Source organism: Gallinula chloropus (assembly GCF_964237585.1).
Source record: "Gallinula chloropus genome assembly, chromosome: 2".
In the NCBI taxonomy this organism is placed as follows: Eukaryota; Metazoa; Chordata; class Aves; order Gruiformes; family Rallidae; genus Gallinula; species Gallinula chloropus.
In genome coordinates this window covers 15,352,635-15,368,879 of record NC_140086.1, presented here as the reverse complement: position 1 = coordinate 15,368,879, position 16,245 = coordinate 15,352,635, and the positions used below count along the sequence as shown (strand labels likewise).

The 16,245-nt window shown below is 43.5% G+C and overlaps 1 protein-coding gene across 1 annotated transcript; it reads left to right on the top strand.

Annotated features, from left to right (window-relative positions):
* Window positions 1-5,458: 5,458 nt before the first annotated feature.
* MAL2 (mal, T cell differentiation protein 2) lies at window positions 5,459-15,329 on the top strand (the record flags this gene model as incomplete). The annotated part of the gene is made up of 4 exons (XM_084280400.1): window positions 5,459-5,593; window positions 7,880-8,050; window positions 13,115-13,273; window positions 15,258-15,329. 4 exons carry the CDS (start codon window positions 5,459-5,461, stop codon window positions 15,327-15,329), a joined length of 537 nt encoding a protein of 178 aa, XP_084136526.1.
* Window positions 15,330-16,245: the final 916 nt, after the last annotated feature.

The following is a 16,245-nucleotide window of genomic DNA, read 5'->3' as shown; positions in this document are numbered from 1 at the left end:
AGGATTCTAGGAACCTGGGGTCAAACACAGTTTTGAGATGAAGCACAGTCAATAAAAGGATTACAGGTCTGCCAGCAATTCGGCTGTTGAAGAGCTCCCTCTGCGCCGTGTAACTCCAGTAGTTACTGTAAGTAGCAACAGATGTTAGTACAGTAAGACCCTGCTATTTTAAGCAATCTGAAACTAACTACAGACATACAGAGGTTGCTTTTGGATTCACTTAATGATGCCTGTACTTAAAATCAAATTGCTCTTTACCATCCTAACAGTCATCAGATAAAGCCTAATTATGTGTATACATTCTAACATTAAGATAAATTCTTTTCATTTACAACTGAATCAACTCAAGAGTGCTGTGAAATCCATAGGCTCGCTTCTTTTTGCAACAGTAGTTTTATGCTATTTCAAAACATTATAGAGCGTTTGTAGGCAAGCATATTTTAATGTGGGTCCCTGCTTCTCCTTCCTGGATTCATTCATTGCAAAATGAAGCCACCACTGTCTTTTGCCCAAATATCGTTTGCCTTCTATTGGATTTTTAGCCAGGAATTTGCTCGATAAAACAAACAGTCCCCAAAAAGCAAACAAACTGCAACGGAGGGAAAAAAGTGACTCCCTGTCAGCACTGATGGTTCATGAGAACACTAGATACATACTCCTGAGCAAAAGGAGATAAGATCGGAGGCCAGTGCGTTATGATTAAAGATTAGTACATCAAGCCCTGACTGATGGCAAAGTGAGAAGAGCCCCACACTACCAGCAGTACCGATGGCACAGTGCTGTGACACAGCGTGCAATGGCACCGCTTAGCAAGAATTCGTGTTCCTCTGCAACCAGCTGAACTGCTCCTCTTTTACACTATGGAGCCGGAGAGGGGCAGGGCACAAAATTGAGTTAAGTATTATTGTTGTGCATCTGCCTGTTTCCCTGGGAAATTCTGTCTTAAAAATATCAGTACTACTTATTCATTCCTCATCTACAAGAATGTTACGTTTCAGTTTGTACCTCTGAGACTTTCCCACTCCCTGATGGGGATGATCCATACAATCCATTCTTCCTGCTGGCTCACCTATTCCAAGAGCAGAGAATTGACTCCTTGCAACATTTTCCCGGTTGGTAACTTTGCTCTGCTCTGTCAGTTCCCTCCCTACCCACCAGCGTCCTGCACCACCTGCATTCAGGAGCCTCCTCTCTGCATTTTTCCCCTTTACTGCACCCTGACACACATAAAAGGAAGTGCTCGGTGTAAATGAAAGGAGAACCCATCATTTGACTGCACATTATACTATATTGCTAGAGAACTAGAGTGCCATCAAGTTAAACAAACAAAGTGCTGGCATCCTTAGAAACATGGAAACGATGTTATCGGAACAGGTCAGCGACCTCAGTCAGGTCTCTGCCTACTCGGCCAAGGAGGGTCTCTGGCTTGGCGCCAGCCTCCTGGCTTTGTGCTGTCTGTGTGAAAGGACTCTCAAACTCCCTTAACCAGCAACTAAGGATCCCTTACTTCAGAAGGCACCCCAGGACCTTGATGGTTAGACATGTTGCTGAGGCACGTAGTTTAGTGGTGGTTTTTGGCAGGTCAGGGTGATGGTTGGACTTGATGATCTAAGGGGTCCTTTCTAACTGAGGCAATTCCATGGTTCTATGATTCACCAAGGAGAGCCAAAGCAGCCAGGTCAATACCTTTCCTCTCAGCTCTGTGCACAGAAGACACTCTGCAGGAAGAGGCGGTATCCAGACTGCCACCGCAGCCTTATGTGCCAGCCAGAAATCACTCCTCAGAGCAGCTCTGAGACCGCCTTGAGCTACTCTAGGGACAGATTTGGTAACAAGCCCGCCCTGGTACTAGTGGGCCAAACAAGTGACACATACATCTTCATCTCCTCTTTCTGGCAGGCATCCCAAGCTCAGTTTAACTGGATCAAGTGAGTGATTTCAACAGTTATTTTTCCCTTAGTTTGATGATGCAAAAAGGGGCAGCATGCAATCAAAAGCCTGGCCCTGCCAGTTAGGGAAAAAACCCTGTCATGCTGCCTCCCAAGAAACCTCAAAAATGTGGTGGTATTTGCACACCGATTTATAATACGCACAGGTCCAATCACGAGGCTGAAGCTCTGTTACCACTGAGTAAATACACTACACAAACGACACTAAAGCGTTTCCTTATCAGTCATCTTCTGCAAACCAGTTTTATGCCCATTTAATTGAACTGGCTAAGGGGGAATGGCTCCTAAGTTTTTACCAGTATGAGATCAGAATCCTACATGTAGTTTTCAGGAGCACATTAATTAATCCATAAACAAAACAGTCCACGTTTCATACAGTCAACTTTGGGCTTTCTGTGTTTGATGTATAACTATGGGACTAAGAGCCTGTGTTCTCTCTTAAGAAAAAGCAGCTTTGCAGATCTAAAAGAAAGACAGAGGGCTTTGGGGGTCAGGTTTCCATAGATCAAGAAAGTTACTGGAAGAAAAAAGCAGGCCCTAATACTATCAGAAAAGCCTTACTCAGCTCTGCTCTGGCTTAGGGAGATCTGTTTGTGCAGATCTGCCTGGGGGTAAGCAGAGCCACATCAGTAGAAAATAAGGTTACTGTCATTGATTTTAAACTCCCCCCCACTTTGGCAGAGCACCCTTGTGCATGCTGCAACAGGAGACATTAGAGGAGGAGAGTCACATCTGCTTCCAGAGGGCTTCTGACAACACACTCAGATTAGGTGTTACGGACCATGAATTCTTATATTACTTCCACCTATTGCTCTATTACATATAGGGCATATTATATAATACATATATGAGATACCCTATTTCATAATTTAATGCATTTTTCTAATGATTGGGCACTTGGGGAAGAGGAGAATCACAACATTCAGAACCAGATCTTTCAATTTCAATATTTATTAAAGATATACACAGTGTACATCATTATACTTGAACTGAAATCATGAGTAATTTCTATAATATAAAAAAGATAGCAACTGGTTTTGCAGTTCTGTGACAATGCCAACTTTATGTTAGGCTGCCATAAGGACAAGAAAATGAAGGGGGAAGTGTTTGAACTTTACATAACAGTTAAGAGAAGTTTTTAGTCTTTTTGGTTGTTTAGACAGAGCTTCCTGTGGACAGCAAATCAATATACTTCTACTTGTTGACTCTGGTAGACTTGAAGCAGCATTACTAGTTTACCCTGTAACATGCCAAGATGCAATTATTTACATTAAAATGCTATTAAAAAGCAGTCCAACACAAACACGTTCTTTTGCCATGGAAACTTAAAAATGCAAGGCTGATACTCGTATCTCAAACTATCCAGATTTCTAAAGATTCAACCAGTATATGGATTGGTATGTGAAGAATCCCACATGGCTTTGAAGGGAATCCTACCAGTAAAAATAATTTAAACAGCTACCTTCATTTAAATCATTAGGATTTAGAAAAAAGTATTGCTATAAATCTACTTTAAGGCTATTGGTATATATATAAATCTGTAAAAAATGCTGTAAAAAACTCCTAAAGTTCAAGAAAATCAGTGTTAAAAGGAATGTACAGGTTAAAATGAATGGTATTTACAAGTAAGAATGACTGTACATGATTTGCAATCCACCAGAACACAGCTGGAGTTCACACAGATTAATTCACACAGGATAATAAAACTGGAAATGTTTATGACCAAGTGTTATTTGTACTTCCACTGCTGTGATAAGGATAATCACATTTCTTGTTCCGAATCATAAACTGATCAACTGCATTTTCCACCCACTCAGATTCCTCCTTCCGCAGGGCAGTCTCAACAGATTTAGGGCCAGCCTGTGAAGTTAATTGGACATATGGTCTCCTGAATGCAACCTCAAGAACGAACCACCTACACCTAATCACTTAGGCACTAGTCTGAATCCTATTCCCTTCCAAAACACACACCACCACCACCACCCACCCATCAGGACCTGTAGGCATGCGCCTTCAGAGCCTGGAGCCGTTCCCTGAAGATAAAGGGATGGGACACAAGGTTCCCTTTTAAAATAGGTCAAGAGGAGGAATATGAGGTATCAATCTTATCTCAGACAGGAGGGGAGGCCAGGCTCAGAGCCTTCCTTAGCCTAATGGGGATTCAATCCCACACCTCCCACTTCTTACGACTACAAGAGACATCCAGCTACAAGGGGCATAAGGATGAGGAGAGGGCACAAGAAACAATGCAAACTGTTGCTTCTTCTTCCTTCAGCAGCCATGATTTCTAAGCTAATTGGCTATTAATGCCTTTTAGAAGTGTCCCAAACCTATTTATGTGCTAGGTATGCTGGAAGCACAGATGAGTTGTGTTTAGATGAGCCGACAGCTCCCCATCTAGAACTTGGACTGGGGTGGGGATGACACCCAGGCTTCAGCATTTCTGGTCATCATCACAAAAGCACAACTGAGAAACATTATGCACCTAAAAAAATAAAGGAATACAGTATTAATGTCCATGCTGGTTCAGTCTCTGGAGCAGATGCATACACTTCTACAAACCCTTAAAATGTTATCTTCAAAATTGCAGCTGTAGATGTGAAGATAAACAGCCAGAAACATTGCAGAGGGATAACACTGGCTGAAACAGGGCTCAGTCACCCCAGTGACAGGACACTCCATCCTCAGTCACACAGGGGGAACTCTCAAAACTGCTGGATGATGCCACATCCTTCATGTGGGGATAGCACTTATACCGAGAAGCATGAGAGTACTCATTGTAAGCGGTCTGATGAGCATGTAGCTTTCCAGACCCTCTCCTACCCAAAACTTTTACATCAAACAAACTGTTTTCTATTAAGCAGTTACGCACAGTTAAGTCAGACGGAACGAAAAGCAGCTACACATGAAATGGTTTCAGTGTCAACTTAAAAAAAAAGCTGCAACCTCCTAATTTCGAAGCCTGTAGTACCTGTAACCAGAAGGTAAACAGCAACCTTCTGCAAGCTGGCATCAGGAAATAACTCCCCAGGTCTGGCTGGATCTGACTCAAGGCTTGTGAACGAGGAGCTGAGCACTCCAGCGCACATACTCCCAACGGGAGCCGAAAGCCGCGGGCAGGGCACGGCCCCTCGAGGGAGCCGGGTGGCTGGGGCACAGCGCCCTCCAGACCGCCTCAGCACTGGGCACAGCGCTCGGCCGGGGGAAACTGCCCCAGCCCGCCCGCACCGCCGCGGCCTCGGTCCAGGACGGCCCGAGGGCTCGGCCGGGCGTGGTGAAGCAGGGCAGGTCCGGTCCCTGGCAGCCTGGGGACGCCCGACCAGGCCTGGGCTGAGGCGAGGCGAGGCGGGGCGGGCCCAGTGCTGGGGCGGGCAGAAGGGAGGTGGCCGGGGCGGCGCGCACGGGCTCGCCCGCACCTGCTCTCTCCTCCGCCTCCTCCTCGCCCACCTGGCCGCGGCTCGCCTGTCCCCGCCGCGCTCGACAGCAGGAGCCGTCGCCGCCACAGCAACATGTTGCCCAGGGGAGCCTCGTCCATGCCACCGCCTCCCAACCCCGCTGCCTACTTTCCGCCTCCCCGGGTCACCTTGCCCTCCGGCCTGGAGATCCTACGCACCTACTCGGGAGCCGTCATCTTCTTGGAGATCGTGAGTGCGGAGAGGGGCGGGGGGGAGGCGGGGAGCGGGAGGACGACGACGGCGACTGTCGGCCTTCCCGCGCTTCTCTCTCCCCTCAGCGCCCGGCCGCGGCTTCGCGTCCCGCTGCCCCGTGCCCGTCTCCTACCCGCGTAGGCGGCGGTGCCCGGAGCCGGGGCGGACGTGCCTCTCCGGGTGACGGCCGAGCAGCAACCCCGCGTCGCCCGCGCTCCTCACCTGCCATTTTGTGAGTGGGAAAGGTGCGGGTGGCCGAGGCTGCGGCAGGGGGGAGCCCCCGGGCTGCCCCGCTTTGGGGCCGGGCTCTGAGGCGTGGGACTGCGCTGGGAAGGGCAGCGGGACCCGTGCCCACTCCCTCCGGCCCGCCCCGGTGTGTTTGCTCACCTCGGGTCGGGCGGCGCGGAGCTTCCACCAGCCCTGGCCGGGCGGCACCGGGAAGCCCGTGGAGACGGGCTTCGAAGGGGTTGGGCGAGCTGTGGAGGACTTTGAGCCGCGCAGCCCCAGGCCCCCAACCCACCGTAGGTCATACGCCATTACGCTGTTTTTGCCTGTGTGTGTTACAGGTCCTTTGCTAGCTCCAGCGCCTTTAATTCCAAGCGCCTGTGAGACCTCTGGTGTACACAGGGCTGCGGACCTTGGAGCTAAAGCCGAGTTTGAGGTTCGGGAGAGCCGTGGTGCTCCAGCAGAAGTAAAGGCGGGGAGTGGTGGTGGTGCAGAAACCGTGTCAGAACAGATTTTATTCATTCACCTTTTTCCTGGAGTCAGAGCAGAATGCTGCTCGGGTCCCAGCTGTAAAACTGCACCCAAGCAAAATGCTCAGCATACAAAAATCCAGGTGCCCAGTCGGGCCCCCAGTCTGTAGGGACAGCAGGTTAATTAGGGTGGCTGACCTTGTGCATCTGACAGGTATAATATGAGGGAAGTGGCACAACGCTGCTGAGCTTAGCAGCCTCTGCAGTAGATTTCTGAGGGGTTGCTCATTCAGAACACTCAAAATATTTCATGTGTCCCCACACTTTGTTTAACAAACGCTGTCTGCTATCCCTTCTGCTTCCCCGCTGCCCATCGCAGTCTGCTCTCTGAATAACAGACTTGCACCTGCAGTACTGTGAAACCAGAGAAAGTTTGGTTTGTTTCTTCACAGCAGCTAAAAAAAGAGTGCTAGAAAACAACTTGCATGCTAATACGTAAACCCTTGGGAGCTTTGAACTGAGCAATGCATCTTTACATAGATGCTGCTGCAATGTAATATGAGAGAGGAACCAACTCATTTTATAGCAGACCTCTTTCAAAAGGTTTCTCTCATCCTTGATTCAAAAGAAAGTTCTCCGAATCTGAAAATGTGGTTGTAAATCTGTAGAATTTAAACAGGAAAGTAGTAGCTTGCTTGAAAATTGATTGTAGCTGTCACTACACAGCAGGTTGCATAAGTCTTTTTGTAATAAATGAACATACTCCTGATGGCAATTATGATTTTCTCCATTTACCCTTTTTTATAGAGCTAGGATTTGCAGGGAGACATAGTACCTTCCTTAGGCTAAGAGTTGATTAAACCAGGCAAGCTGTAGAGTATGTAAACTCTCTGTCAGCTCATCATAGCACAGCATCCCCACCACGCATTCACTGTGATCAGTATGCAGAGAAGAAAGTTGGCTGTGCTGAATTCTACCCCGGGTTATGATAATTCTGGAAAGCTGTATGTTTTTTCTCATCATTTCAACGTAATTTACAACTTGCTGCATTCTGTATTCTGTTTTTCTTTTCCACTTTACTGCTTAATGTGTTTGCTTTCAGCTTTTTATTACGAATGCATTGAAAAAGAGGATGCAATTTCTTGTCTTTTCTGTATCTCATCAGATTAGGACTATGGAGCTAAATTATATGAGATTGAATCCAAAACTGATGCGCATCCTTGCTATGCTAACTTTGTATATACAGAGAAATCTGTGTATGTGTGTGTTAGAACCATGTTTTCACATTTCTTGTATGAGAATAAGGGTAAAATTTTCATTAGCAGCACACAAGTCAATTGGGTTTGTAAATCCCATTTTCAAGACTATTTTAAGACCTTTAAAGGATTTCAGAGTGGCTTCCTCTTACCACTACTTAGTGCCTGTATTTTCCAAGAACGGCACTTAGGCTCTGAGTACTTCTGAAGTGTTTCCACTTGGTTTCTGAAAGTAATCTGAGGACATGTTGCTGTGTGATACTAGTTCTTGGGGAGAAAGGACAGAATAAGAGTTCTCTCTCAGTTCATCGTCTCTATTCCTTTCCTTGCAGCTGTTTGGAACGATAGTCTGGATTTTGGTAGCTTCTACCCGAGTTCCACTGCCACTGCTGCAGGGATGGGTAATGTTTGTAGCGGTGACTGCGTGGTTCCTGTCCATTGTGTTCCTGTGTGTGTTCCTCTTCGGTTATGCAAATAGAATTGCTGTCAACTGGAACCAGGCGGTAAGATTTTCATTTTTCTTTTTTCTTTTTTTTTTTAAGGATTCCCTTTGTTTTATAAACTGAACATCATTTTATGAGAAGTACTGATCTGAAGTCTTAATGCCTGGCCTTCTGTTTTAACAGAAAGTTTTTCTCTAAGCAGAGGAATTCAAAACTGGAAAAGAAAAGAGTAGGGCTACAAGGATGACAGAAGAAATACAGGACCTGTTTTATAATGGGGGTTGACAGAGTCCAGCTTTTGAAACTGGTTACTGATACTTGTCCTCTGTGAACATATATGAGCAGCAGGAAGATGACTAGTTTAACAAGGCATGACAACAAATTGGTTTAAATGGCTAGAAATAGTTGTGGACTAGACATTGGAAAATATTTTCTGACTCTTAGAGAAGTGGTAGTAACACCCTGTGAATAATGGGCAGTTAGAAAGATACATCTAATATGGTAAAGGAAATGATACATATGCGAACACATTGTGTGATGTGGTAGTCTGAGATCACACAGATTGGACTAAAGCATCCAAGAAGTCTCTTCCAGTTCTTTAGAAAGTCTTCTGCTCACTTTTGGATCAGTTCCTTAAAGCTAGGGCAGCATTGGTGAGTGGCTGTTAGACCTTAGGTAGTCAGAGACTGCATAGCCTGCAGTATGATATAGCTTAGCATCCTTTTAGGACATTTAACATTTTTATTTCTTAGAGGAAGCCTGGTGAGACTACAGGTGCTATTTACTCTGCTCAGCTTTTCCTCATTGTGAAGGCAAGACTTGATTCTTGCTCTAACGAATTGTTATGGCTTGTGCCATTAGTTGTCCCAGACTGTACCTTCCCCTTAAAAAAAAGGAAGCTGTTGGCTCCATGTTTTTACCAACCACACGGGTACCTCAGGTTATTCACCACTAATTTATGGACTCCTTTGTTGTCATTAACTGGTTTTTACTTTGAGTTTTTAGTGCTCAAGTAGTTGAGCATGAGATGGTATCGTTTATCTTATATTACTGGAAGTGAATTATTAGAGGTGGCAAAACTGTGATCAAAATGGGAATTGTAAAAAAAAAAAAATCTTCCAAAAGAACCAGAACTTCAAAAATCCTAAAGTGTGTCTGTTTGTGCCTGCTGACTGCCTTCACCTGCTGTGTGGCTTAGTTTGCCTATGGACACTTTCCCTGATTAGAGCTGGAATTTTGTTCTTCAGTATCAACATCTGTGGCTATTTATCTGTTCAAGGCATTTGTGGACAGTCCCTTAAAACACAAGGTCTTTAAAGCAAGTGATAGAGCTTCACAAGTTTGGGGCTCTGCCTGATGACGTCAAAGCCCATCAGTGGTACTGGAGTGGATTCTATTAAAACAAACTCTGGCACTTTGGTAGTGAATGCACACGTGTACAGTCAGCTTTCCGGCACAATGCAGGCAGTAATTAAGCTAATAATGAGTTACTATTACAGAGACCTTTACAGGGCTTTATGCTGCGACATCCTCACAAATTATGATGCAACAAAGCCCTTGAGCATGTGCATAACTGAAGTAAATTAATAGTGTCATGGGTTTCATTGAAACTGTTTGCCAATTTACAATCATATACATCTATTTAAGAGTTGCTGGGTGAGGGCATAGCCTCTTATAGATTGAAAATGCTGTACAAATGGTCATCTTACGACAAGTGTGTAAGTGTGTATTACATATTTACTACTTGATGCTGGCAGTGATTTGTTGTACTGTTGATTTTGTCCCCTTGTGCGTGATAAATTGTAGAAAAACTTTCTGTGTCAGGAAGTTGCTGCGTTGCTTACATAAAAGCTGCATCTGTAGGACTCTAACTTAATCTAAAGAGCTGTTGTGTCAGTGTCTTAAATGGAGAGTGAATTGTTTCATCTCTAACACAGTAGCTGAAATTCAGCCCCTTCCAGCTGTCAACAACAGTAATACTTGATGGATCATTTGACCCCTGTTTTCAGGTACCCAAATGGTCTGTAACTTGTTGGCACTAAATTCTTTAGCAGCACTTTAGAAGGATTTTTTTACCTTCTGTTGTAAATAATTATTAGAAACACTAAACCTGGTTTTATTACTATAAAATAGAAAGGGCATACCTGTTTGGTTTAGATTGGCATGTGTTTAGATAAATACATGGCATTTGCTGTTTGATAAATTGAATTTACAATAGAACTTAGAAGCTACAGGTCAAAAATGGGAAGAGTCATAGTGTAGTTATATTGCAGTACTACAGCTTCGTGTAGAAATTAAAGAACAAATATGGTTTAAGACTCCAGGAGTTTAATTGTCAGTTTGAAAAATAGCATGGGATTCTGACAGCCCTGCATTAGTAACACCTTATGCTGTAAGTAGCTCTATTGATAGTACTACTGATACTTAAATAATAAGATGCTGCACAGTGAAAGGATGAGGGGGAAATACAGACCTTGTGGAGGTACATTGCGCTGTACATCACTGTATGAGACCAGATGGTATGATAAATACTGTCCTTTGCAGCCTGACTCACAGCACGTTCATTTACAAAATTAGATGTGAACTAACATACCATGCAGATCTGGTTGTGCTCCACATACTTGTATGAGGTTTCAATGATTATTCAAGTGTGGAGGCGAGGGAGAGTAAGGCACTGTGCTAACAATTACTAAAGTCCAAAAAAACTGCTCTCAAAAGATCTTGGGTTTTTTGGTCCCAGAAACCATAACCCCGCTGACATGGAACCTTACTGACGTTACATAGCTCCGCTGCAGTTGTTGCCAGGAGAAGGAAATTAGAGGGCTTGGCAGGAGAATGAAGGAAATGAAAGAGTTTGCCTTCTGAAAATACCTCTCCTCTACGCAGGCAGCACTGTCTTCCTCGTGGAGCTGTTTGTGCTCCTTCGTGAGCAGTGGTGCCAGAAGGGTACAGCTGGTAACAGTGGCCAAATTGAGTTGCACACTACTTAGCAGCCAAAAAAATAACGGATGCCCTCCATTACTCGTGGGTTTACACAGGCCTTTCAGGCTGCTGGTGAGCTGTGCTATGAACTGGTTATGTCAGGCTGGGGCATGCATGGGGTCTGGCACTTGTTACACAGTGAATGCACACCTGTGTGTAGTATGACATGGTGTGTGTAGGCAATAGCATGCAAGATGTGTCTGTCTGTCTGCCAGCTTGGGTGACGGGGAGGGGGTGGGGAAGCCACAACAGAAAGTGTCTGGTGGGGAGAAGTGCCTCCCCAGCTGCAACAGAGCACTGCAGCTTCCCTGATGCTTCAGCACTCTCATGCTGGAGTAGGACCCTGCTATTTTTTTCTACAAGGTGCAGATATTAGAGCAGAGCTGGAGACTGAGGGAGCACCTTATGCCCAAAGCTTGAGGTCTGGCAAGCCTGGTATATAAAGGCTATCCAGCTAGGTCAGGAAGCCACCCTCTGCTCCCTTATCCTCTCAGTTCTGTTGATGTCAGTGGGGCCTCATAGTAATACTCCAAGAGGAGGTAATTGTTTTTTAAAAATGGGGGGGAGGGGGAACCTAACAACCCAGGCAGGATGTAAAACCAGAAGTTGTGAATTACTGAAGCTGTTTTGCAAAAACTTGGATTTGCAGTAATTGGCAGCCATTAAGAAAAGCTGACCTAACCTCAAATGATCAAATGATTCCTAACTAAGAGAAGATTATTTCCTGATCTAAGTGGAACAGGAAACTAGTAGCAAAAAGGCATGTAACTTACCAAAACTGACTAGACTGTGACTTAAGTAGCTTTAGCTGCTATCAGATATGGAACAACTACTGAGTTTGGAAAGAAAATTATTTCAATTTTAAAAATCTCACATCACATCTATGAAAAAACAATCCTTAAACAGGGAAGTACAGCGCATCCTCTCTTTGATGTCAGGCAGTCAGTGGGTAAGGATGTTGCCCAGTAATGTGTAGTGTGTATGAATGCTCTGTGCTGTTAGGATGGACTCATGGTTTTCGCTCTTAGTCCGTTGCACTCAAGTGAATTAATGTACATAAAGAGTTACTTGGTGCTGGAGATTGACAACATCCATGTTATACAGTCTAAGAGCATATATATATATTTGTGTATAATTTTAAAATTTATGTCTATAGCTTTTGCAGACCTGCATAGGTATAGGCACAACGGTTGTATGGACTTGGGTACTGAGTGCCATGCAAATGTCAGCTTTGCAGAGACAGCAACAGGAGGAGGTGGTGGAAGAATACTTCAGACATTTTAAAACTGTACCAGAACATGTCTAGCATCTTGCTGTATAGAACATTGGTCTCTGACATACATACAACCTGTAAAGAGATTTAGTCACCAGAGCAGCTTTTTCATGTGCTTCAGTTACAGAATCCAGAAATCAGTTAGATGCTTAAACCTTGTATTCAGCCAGCATTCACCACAGAGGAGGGAATTGCCTAGAGAAGGCCAGGAGAGAAACATGTTTAAAGTAAATCCTCATTCCTGTCCTCTCAAATCTCAAGTGTTTTATTCTACAGTGGCAGGATGTACTGTATTCTGGATAGACCCAAGTAGGAGAGAGCTGAGGAGATCCCTCAGTTCTTGGATTCTTACTGCATCAGGAAGTAAACTTCAGCTGTGTCAAGGCTGAGGTGTTTCTGGGCATTTACAGAAGCAAAATTTAAGCATGGAGAAAGGCTTCTGGAACTTAAGTTATTGCTGAGAAAGGATTGGGGGAATGCAAACTTGTTTTGTACTGCTTAAGTTGTGATAAAGTTCATCTGTATGTCCCTTCTTTATCTAAGCCATATAAAGGGATAGTTCTGTAAGCTCTAATAGCTTTCCAGTGATCTGAAAGGTCAGCATGTGCACCTACAGATAAGCACGTGCCTCTTAATTTGAAAGATTGTAGGGTTTGGGGAGAGGGAGAGTTGCCCTTTATCACTAATTATGTTACTGAGTTGCTTGTAATTGCAGGCAGCTGTGAAAACGTGTCTGGGTTAAGGATTTAATGCTGCTTATCTGGAGTTACTGTTATCAATTTCACGTTTCAGTGTTCAGTTCCATTTGGACTGAGACTAGAATTAGATATGTATTGCAGCCCAGACTGACTCAGTTATTTGCTTTTCAGGATTTTCTTTTCCATGGAGCTACTTTTGTCTTTTATTTTGGAGCTTTTCTACTGCAAGCAGCAACTACATCTCTGCATCACTTTCCCCGCAAGTTCAATTCCACCACGCAAGAGAAGATTCTGGCTGATCACGAATATAACATCAGCATAGCAGCCTCGGTATGTTTGTCATGTGTTTATATCTAGGGACCAGAGGCCTGTTGTAAGCCCTGGTAGCCAGCCATTCAACTTGGGAACTTAAGAGCAAGCTGGAATAGAAAGGGGAGCTGTGAGTGAAAAGCATTGGCTTTGAGAGCAGCAAATACTGTCTTACAATGATGTGTAAGAAATGCCGAAGTAAGCTAAGGCATGAAGTTCTCAGTTGCTTCACTTCACTATAGTGACTGAAATATATGATCTTTATAGCTTATTTCTAGATGAGATACTTTAGAAAAGCAGTGTTGATTATTAGAATAACAGCAGTAACACATATTAAGCACATCTGATCCCTGTATGTGGTGCAAGGACAGTTGAAGCACAGCTATGAGACACCACCTCTAAGGGAGGGCTTTATACTAAGTAAGTATCTCAGACTCTACCCTTAAGCGTAACTCTTCTGTCCTTACTCAGTGTGTTCAGATGTCACTGAATATATGGTGACAAATGACTTCAGTCATTTTGTCCAGCAACAGAATACTGGCAGCTCCAAGAGACCCTTCCCCCTTCCATACTATTTTTCCTAGGGAGAATTCAGTTCTCCAAGTCCCTCAAATCACTGACAAGGTAGGAGTAGGAGAAGACCCTTATCTAACTTACCTCAGTATTTTTAATTAGGAGATGCTGGGAAACAGTGTTTGAGGTAACTGTAGTCTTTCATGTATTTGCTTTTTTTTTTTTTCCAAAATATCTAATTAGAAAGTCAGAACATACAGGAAAAAACTCAGAATCCTTTAAAACAGAGTCCTGTCATCGATGTGGGGGGAAAAAAACCCAGAAGGTTGCTAACATTTTGTCTTTTAAAACTACATTTGTGATTAAGAATACATGTTCAGTTTATATAGGGGATAATTCTAGGGTGTAGCATCTATTCAAAACTTTGTCAAATTAACATTTGTATGAAAAGCAAGGAATAGGTTGTTATGACATAACTGAATTGTTATCTTCTAAGAGATTAATCCATCATTAGAACTGGCCAATACGAGAAACTTTTTTTTCAGCAGTTCAGTTTCTCATTTCTTCCTCCTCGTTTGGTTTATATATTCACGTTTAGTGTGGCATAACCTTCAGATCAAACCTACTTGGTTTGGTTCTTGAGCAATAGCAGCCTCTCAGGAAGTTGTTCTGGCAGCTGGTTGTCTGGTCAAGAAGGCCAGATCTGTTTCTCTATTTCTGCCCACAAGAGAGCTCTTTTGTTTAGAGGGATGTTGTCATAGTTGTTTGCTGGTAAAGGCACCCACTTGAAAACAAATCTGAGATTAATATTGGGTCTAGATAGGAGAAAATTGAAATTAAGTGTGGGACACAAGGGGAAACGGCCAACCTCTTTTCCGTGTTTGTGCGGACAGGACAACGGGCAATGGCCACAAGTTGGGCCACAGGAAGTTCTGCACCAATATGCAGAAGAACTTTTTCACAGTGAGGGTGACAGAGCACTGGGACAGGCTGCCCAGGGAGGTGTGGAGTCTCCTTCTCTGGAGACATTCAAGCTCTGTCTGGACACCTGCCTGTGTGATCTGTCCTAGGGAACCTGCTTTGGCAGGGGGGTTGGACCCGATGGTCTCTGGAGGTTCCTTCCAACCCCTACAATTCTGTAAAAAAGAAAAAAAAAAAAAACAAAGAAGAAAAAAGAAATACAGTCTGTACGTACACCTGATTACTTTGTACCATAACTTAGGCAGAGCTCTGTTTTGTTTTCTATTTTGAGAAGTCTTCTGAAGCAAGTAAGTTAAAAGCAATTGCATAGGGTTATAACAGAGGCTCATGAAAAAATTTCAGAGGATCCCAAATCTGTCTTTACCTTAAACATTTTGGCTGGGGGAGGTAGCTTTTGGATCATTTCTGTATTCCTGTATTCATTTAGATTAGAAAATAATGTGAAGTAATTTAGTACATGATTCACTTTTTTTCTTTTTTTTTCTTCTTTTTTTCCCTGCTCCTGGTCTAGATTTTTGCCTTTGCAACAGCTGTTTGTTACGGTTTCAGCACGGCCCTGGCATTAAGGAGATGGAGGCTATAGCAGTTGAAGAGAGGTTAATGCCTGAATGTTCCACTTCAGATCAAATTAAGTGCTACTTGTCTGTTTTACTGTAATCTAATTCCAAAAAGACTTTTTTTCCCCTTAAAATCTGTTTGAAAGTGCTGAAATGCAAATAACCCTTCATAAGGATTTCCTCAACAGAAAACAAGTTTCCATCTCTTCCCCTTCTAACACTTTTGTGTATCCATTAGAAGCACATTTGTTGTATGGTATTACAGAGTTCAGGGATAAACAGATGTGTCATTAGCAGAGAACAGAATTCTAGTGCTAAATTAGAAGAGGAAGAACATGGAAACAAAACAAACATGTTAACTACATCAGCAGCTAAATGGCTCCTGCTTTAAGTCCTGGGATTGGGCCTTGACTTCTGCAGCGCTGCTGTGTGTTCCAGGCAGGCAGAGCCTTGAGGCTTCTTGTTGAGCCCTGGGTTTTCTGTGCACTGCCCCTCATGTGATCAGAGCCCCAGCTGACTTTGTGATACCAGCTTAGAAGATATGTTATTAACTTTGATGTACAGAAAAAAATATTTTAAATACCCATCCGGTGAAATCTTTTGATACTCTTTTATAGCCATATCCAGGTGTGGTCATCTGATCTGTAAAGCTTACTGTATTCCTTAGTAGGTGAAAATTGTTTGGGACTGTCAGTCAGTAGTTCATTAGTTTTAGGAATTTAGCTTAATCAGATGTATTTATACTTCAAAAAAAGACAGTGCATTTGTGTTGTGTGTGTATATACATGGTATATTTTTGTTTAACAAGAATGTTTGCACTGTTATACTTCCTTGGAGTACAGCTTTGGTTTTGTTACTTCAAGTGCTGCATTTGTTACTTATTATGTGAGTCAGTATCATTTGAATGGAATGTTACCAAATGGTGAATACACCTCAATCCTT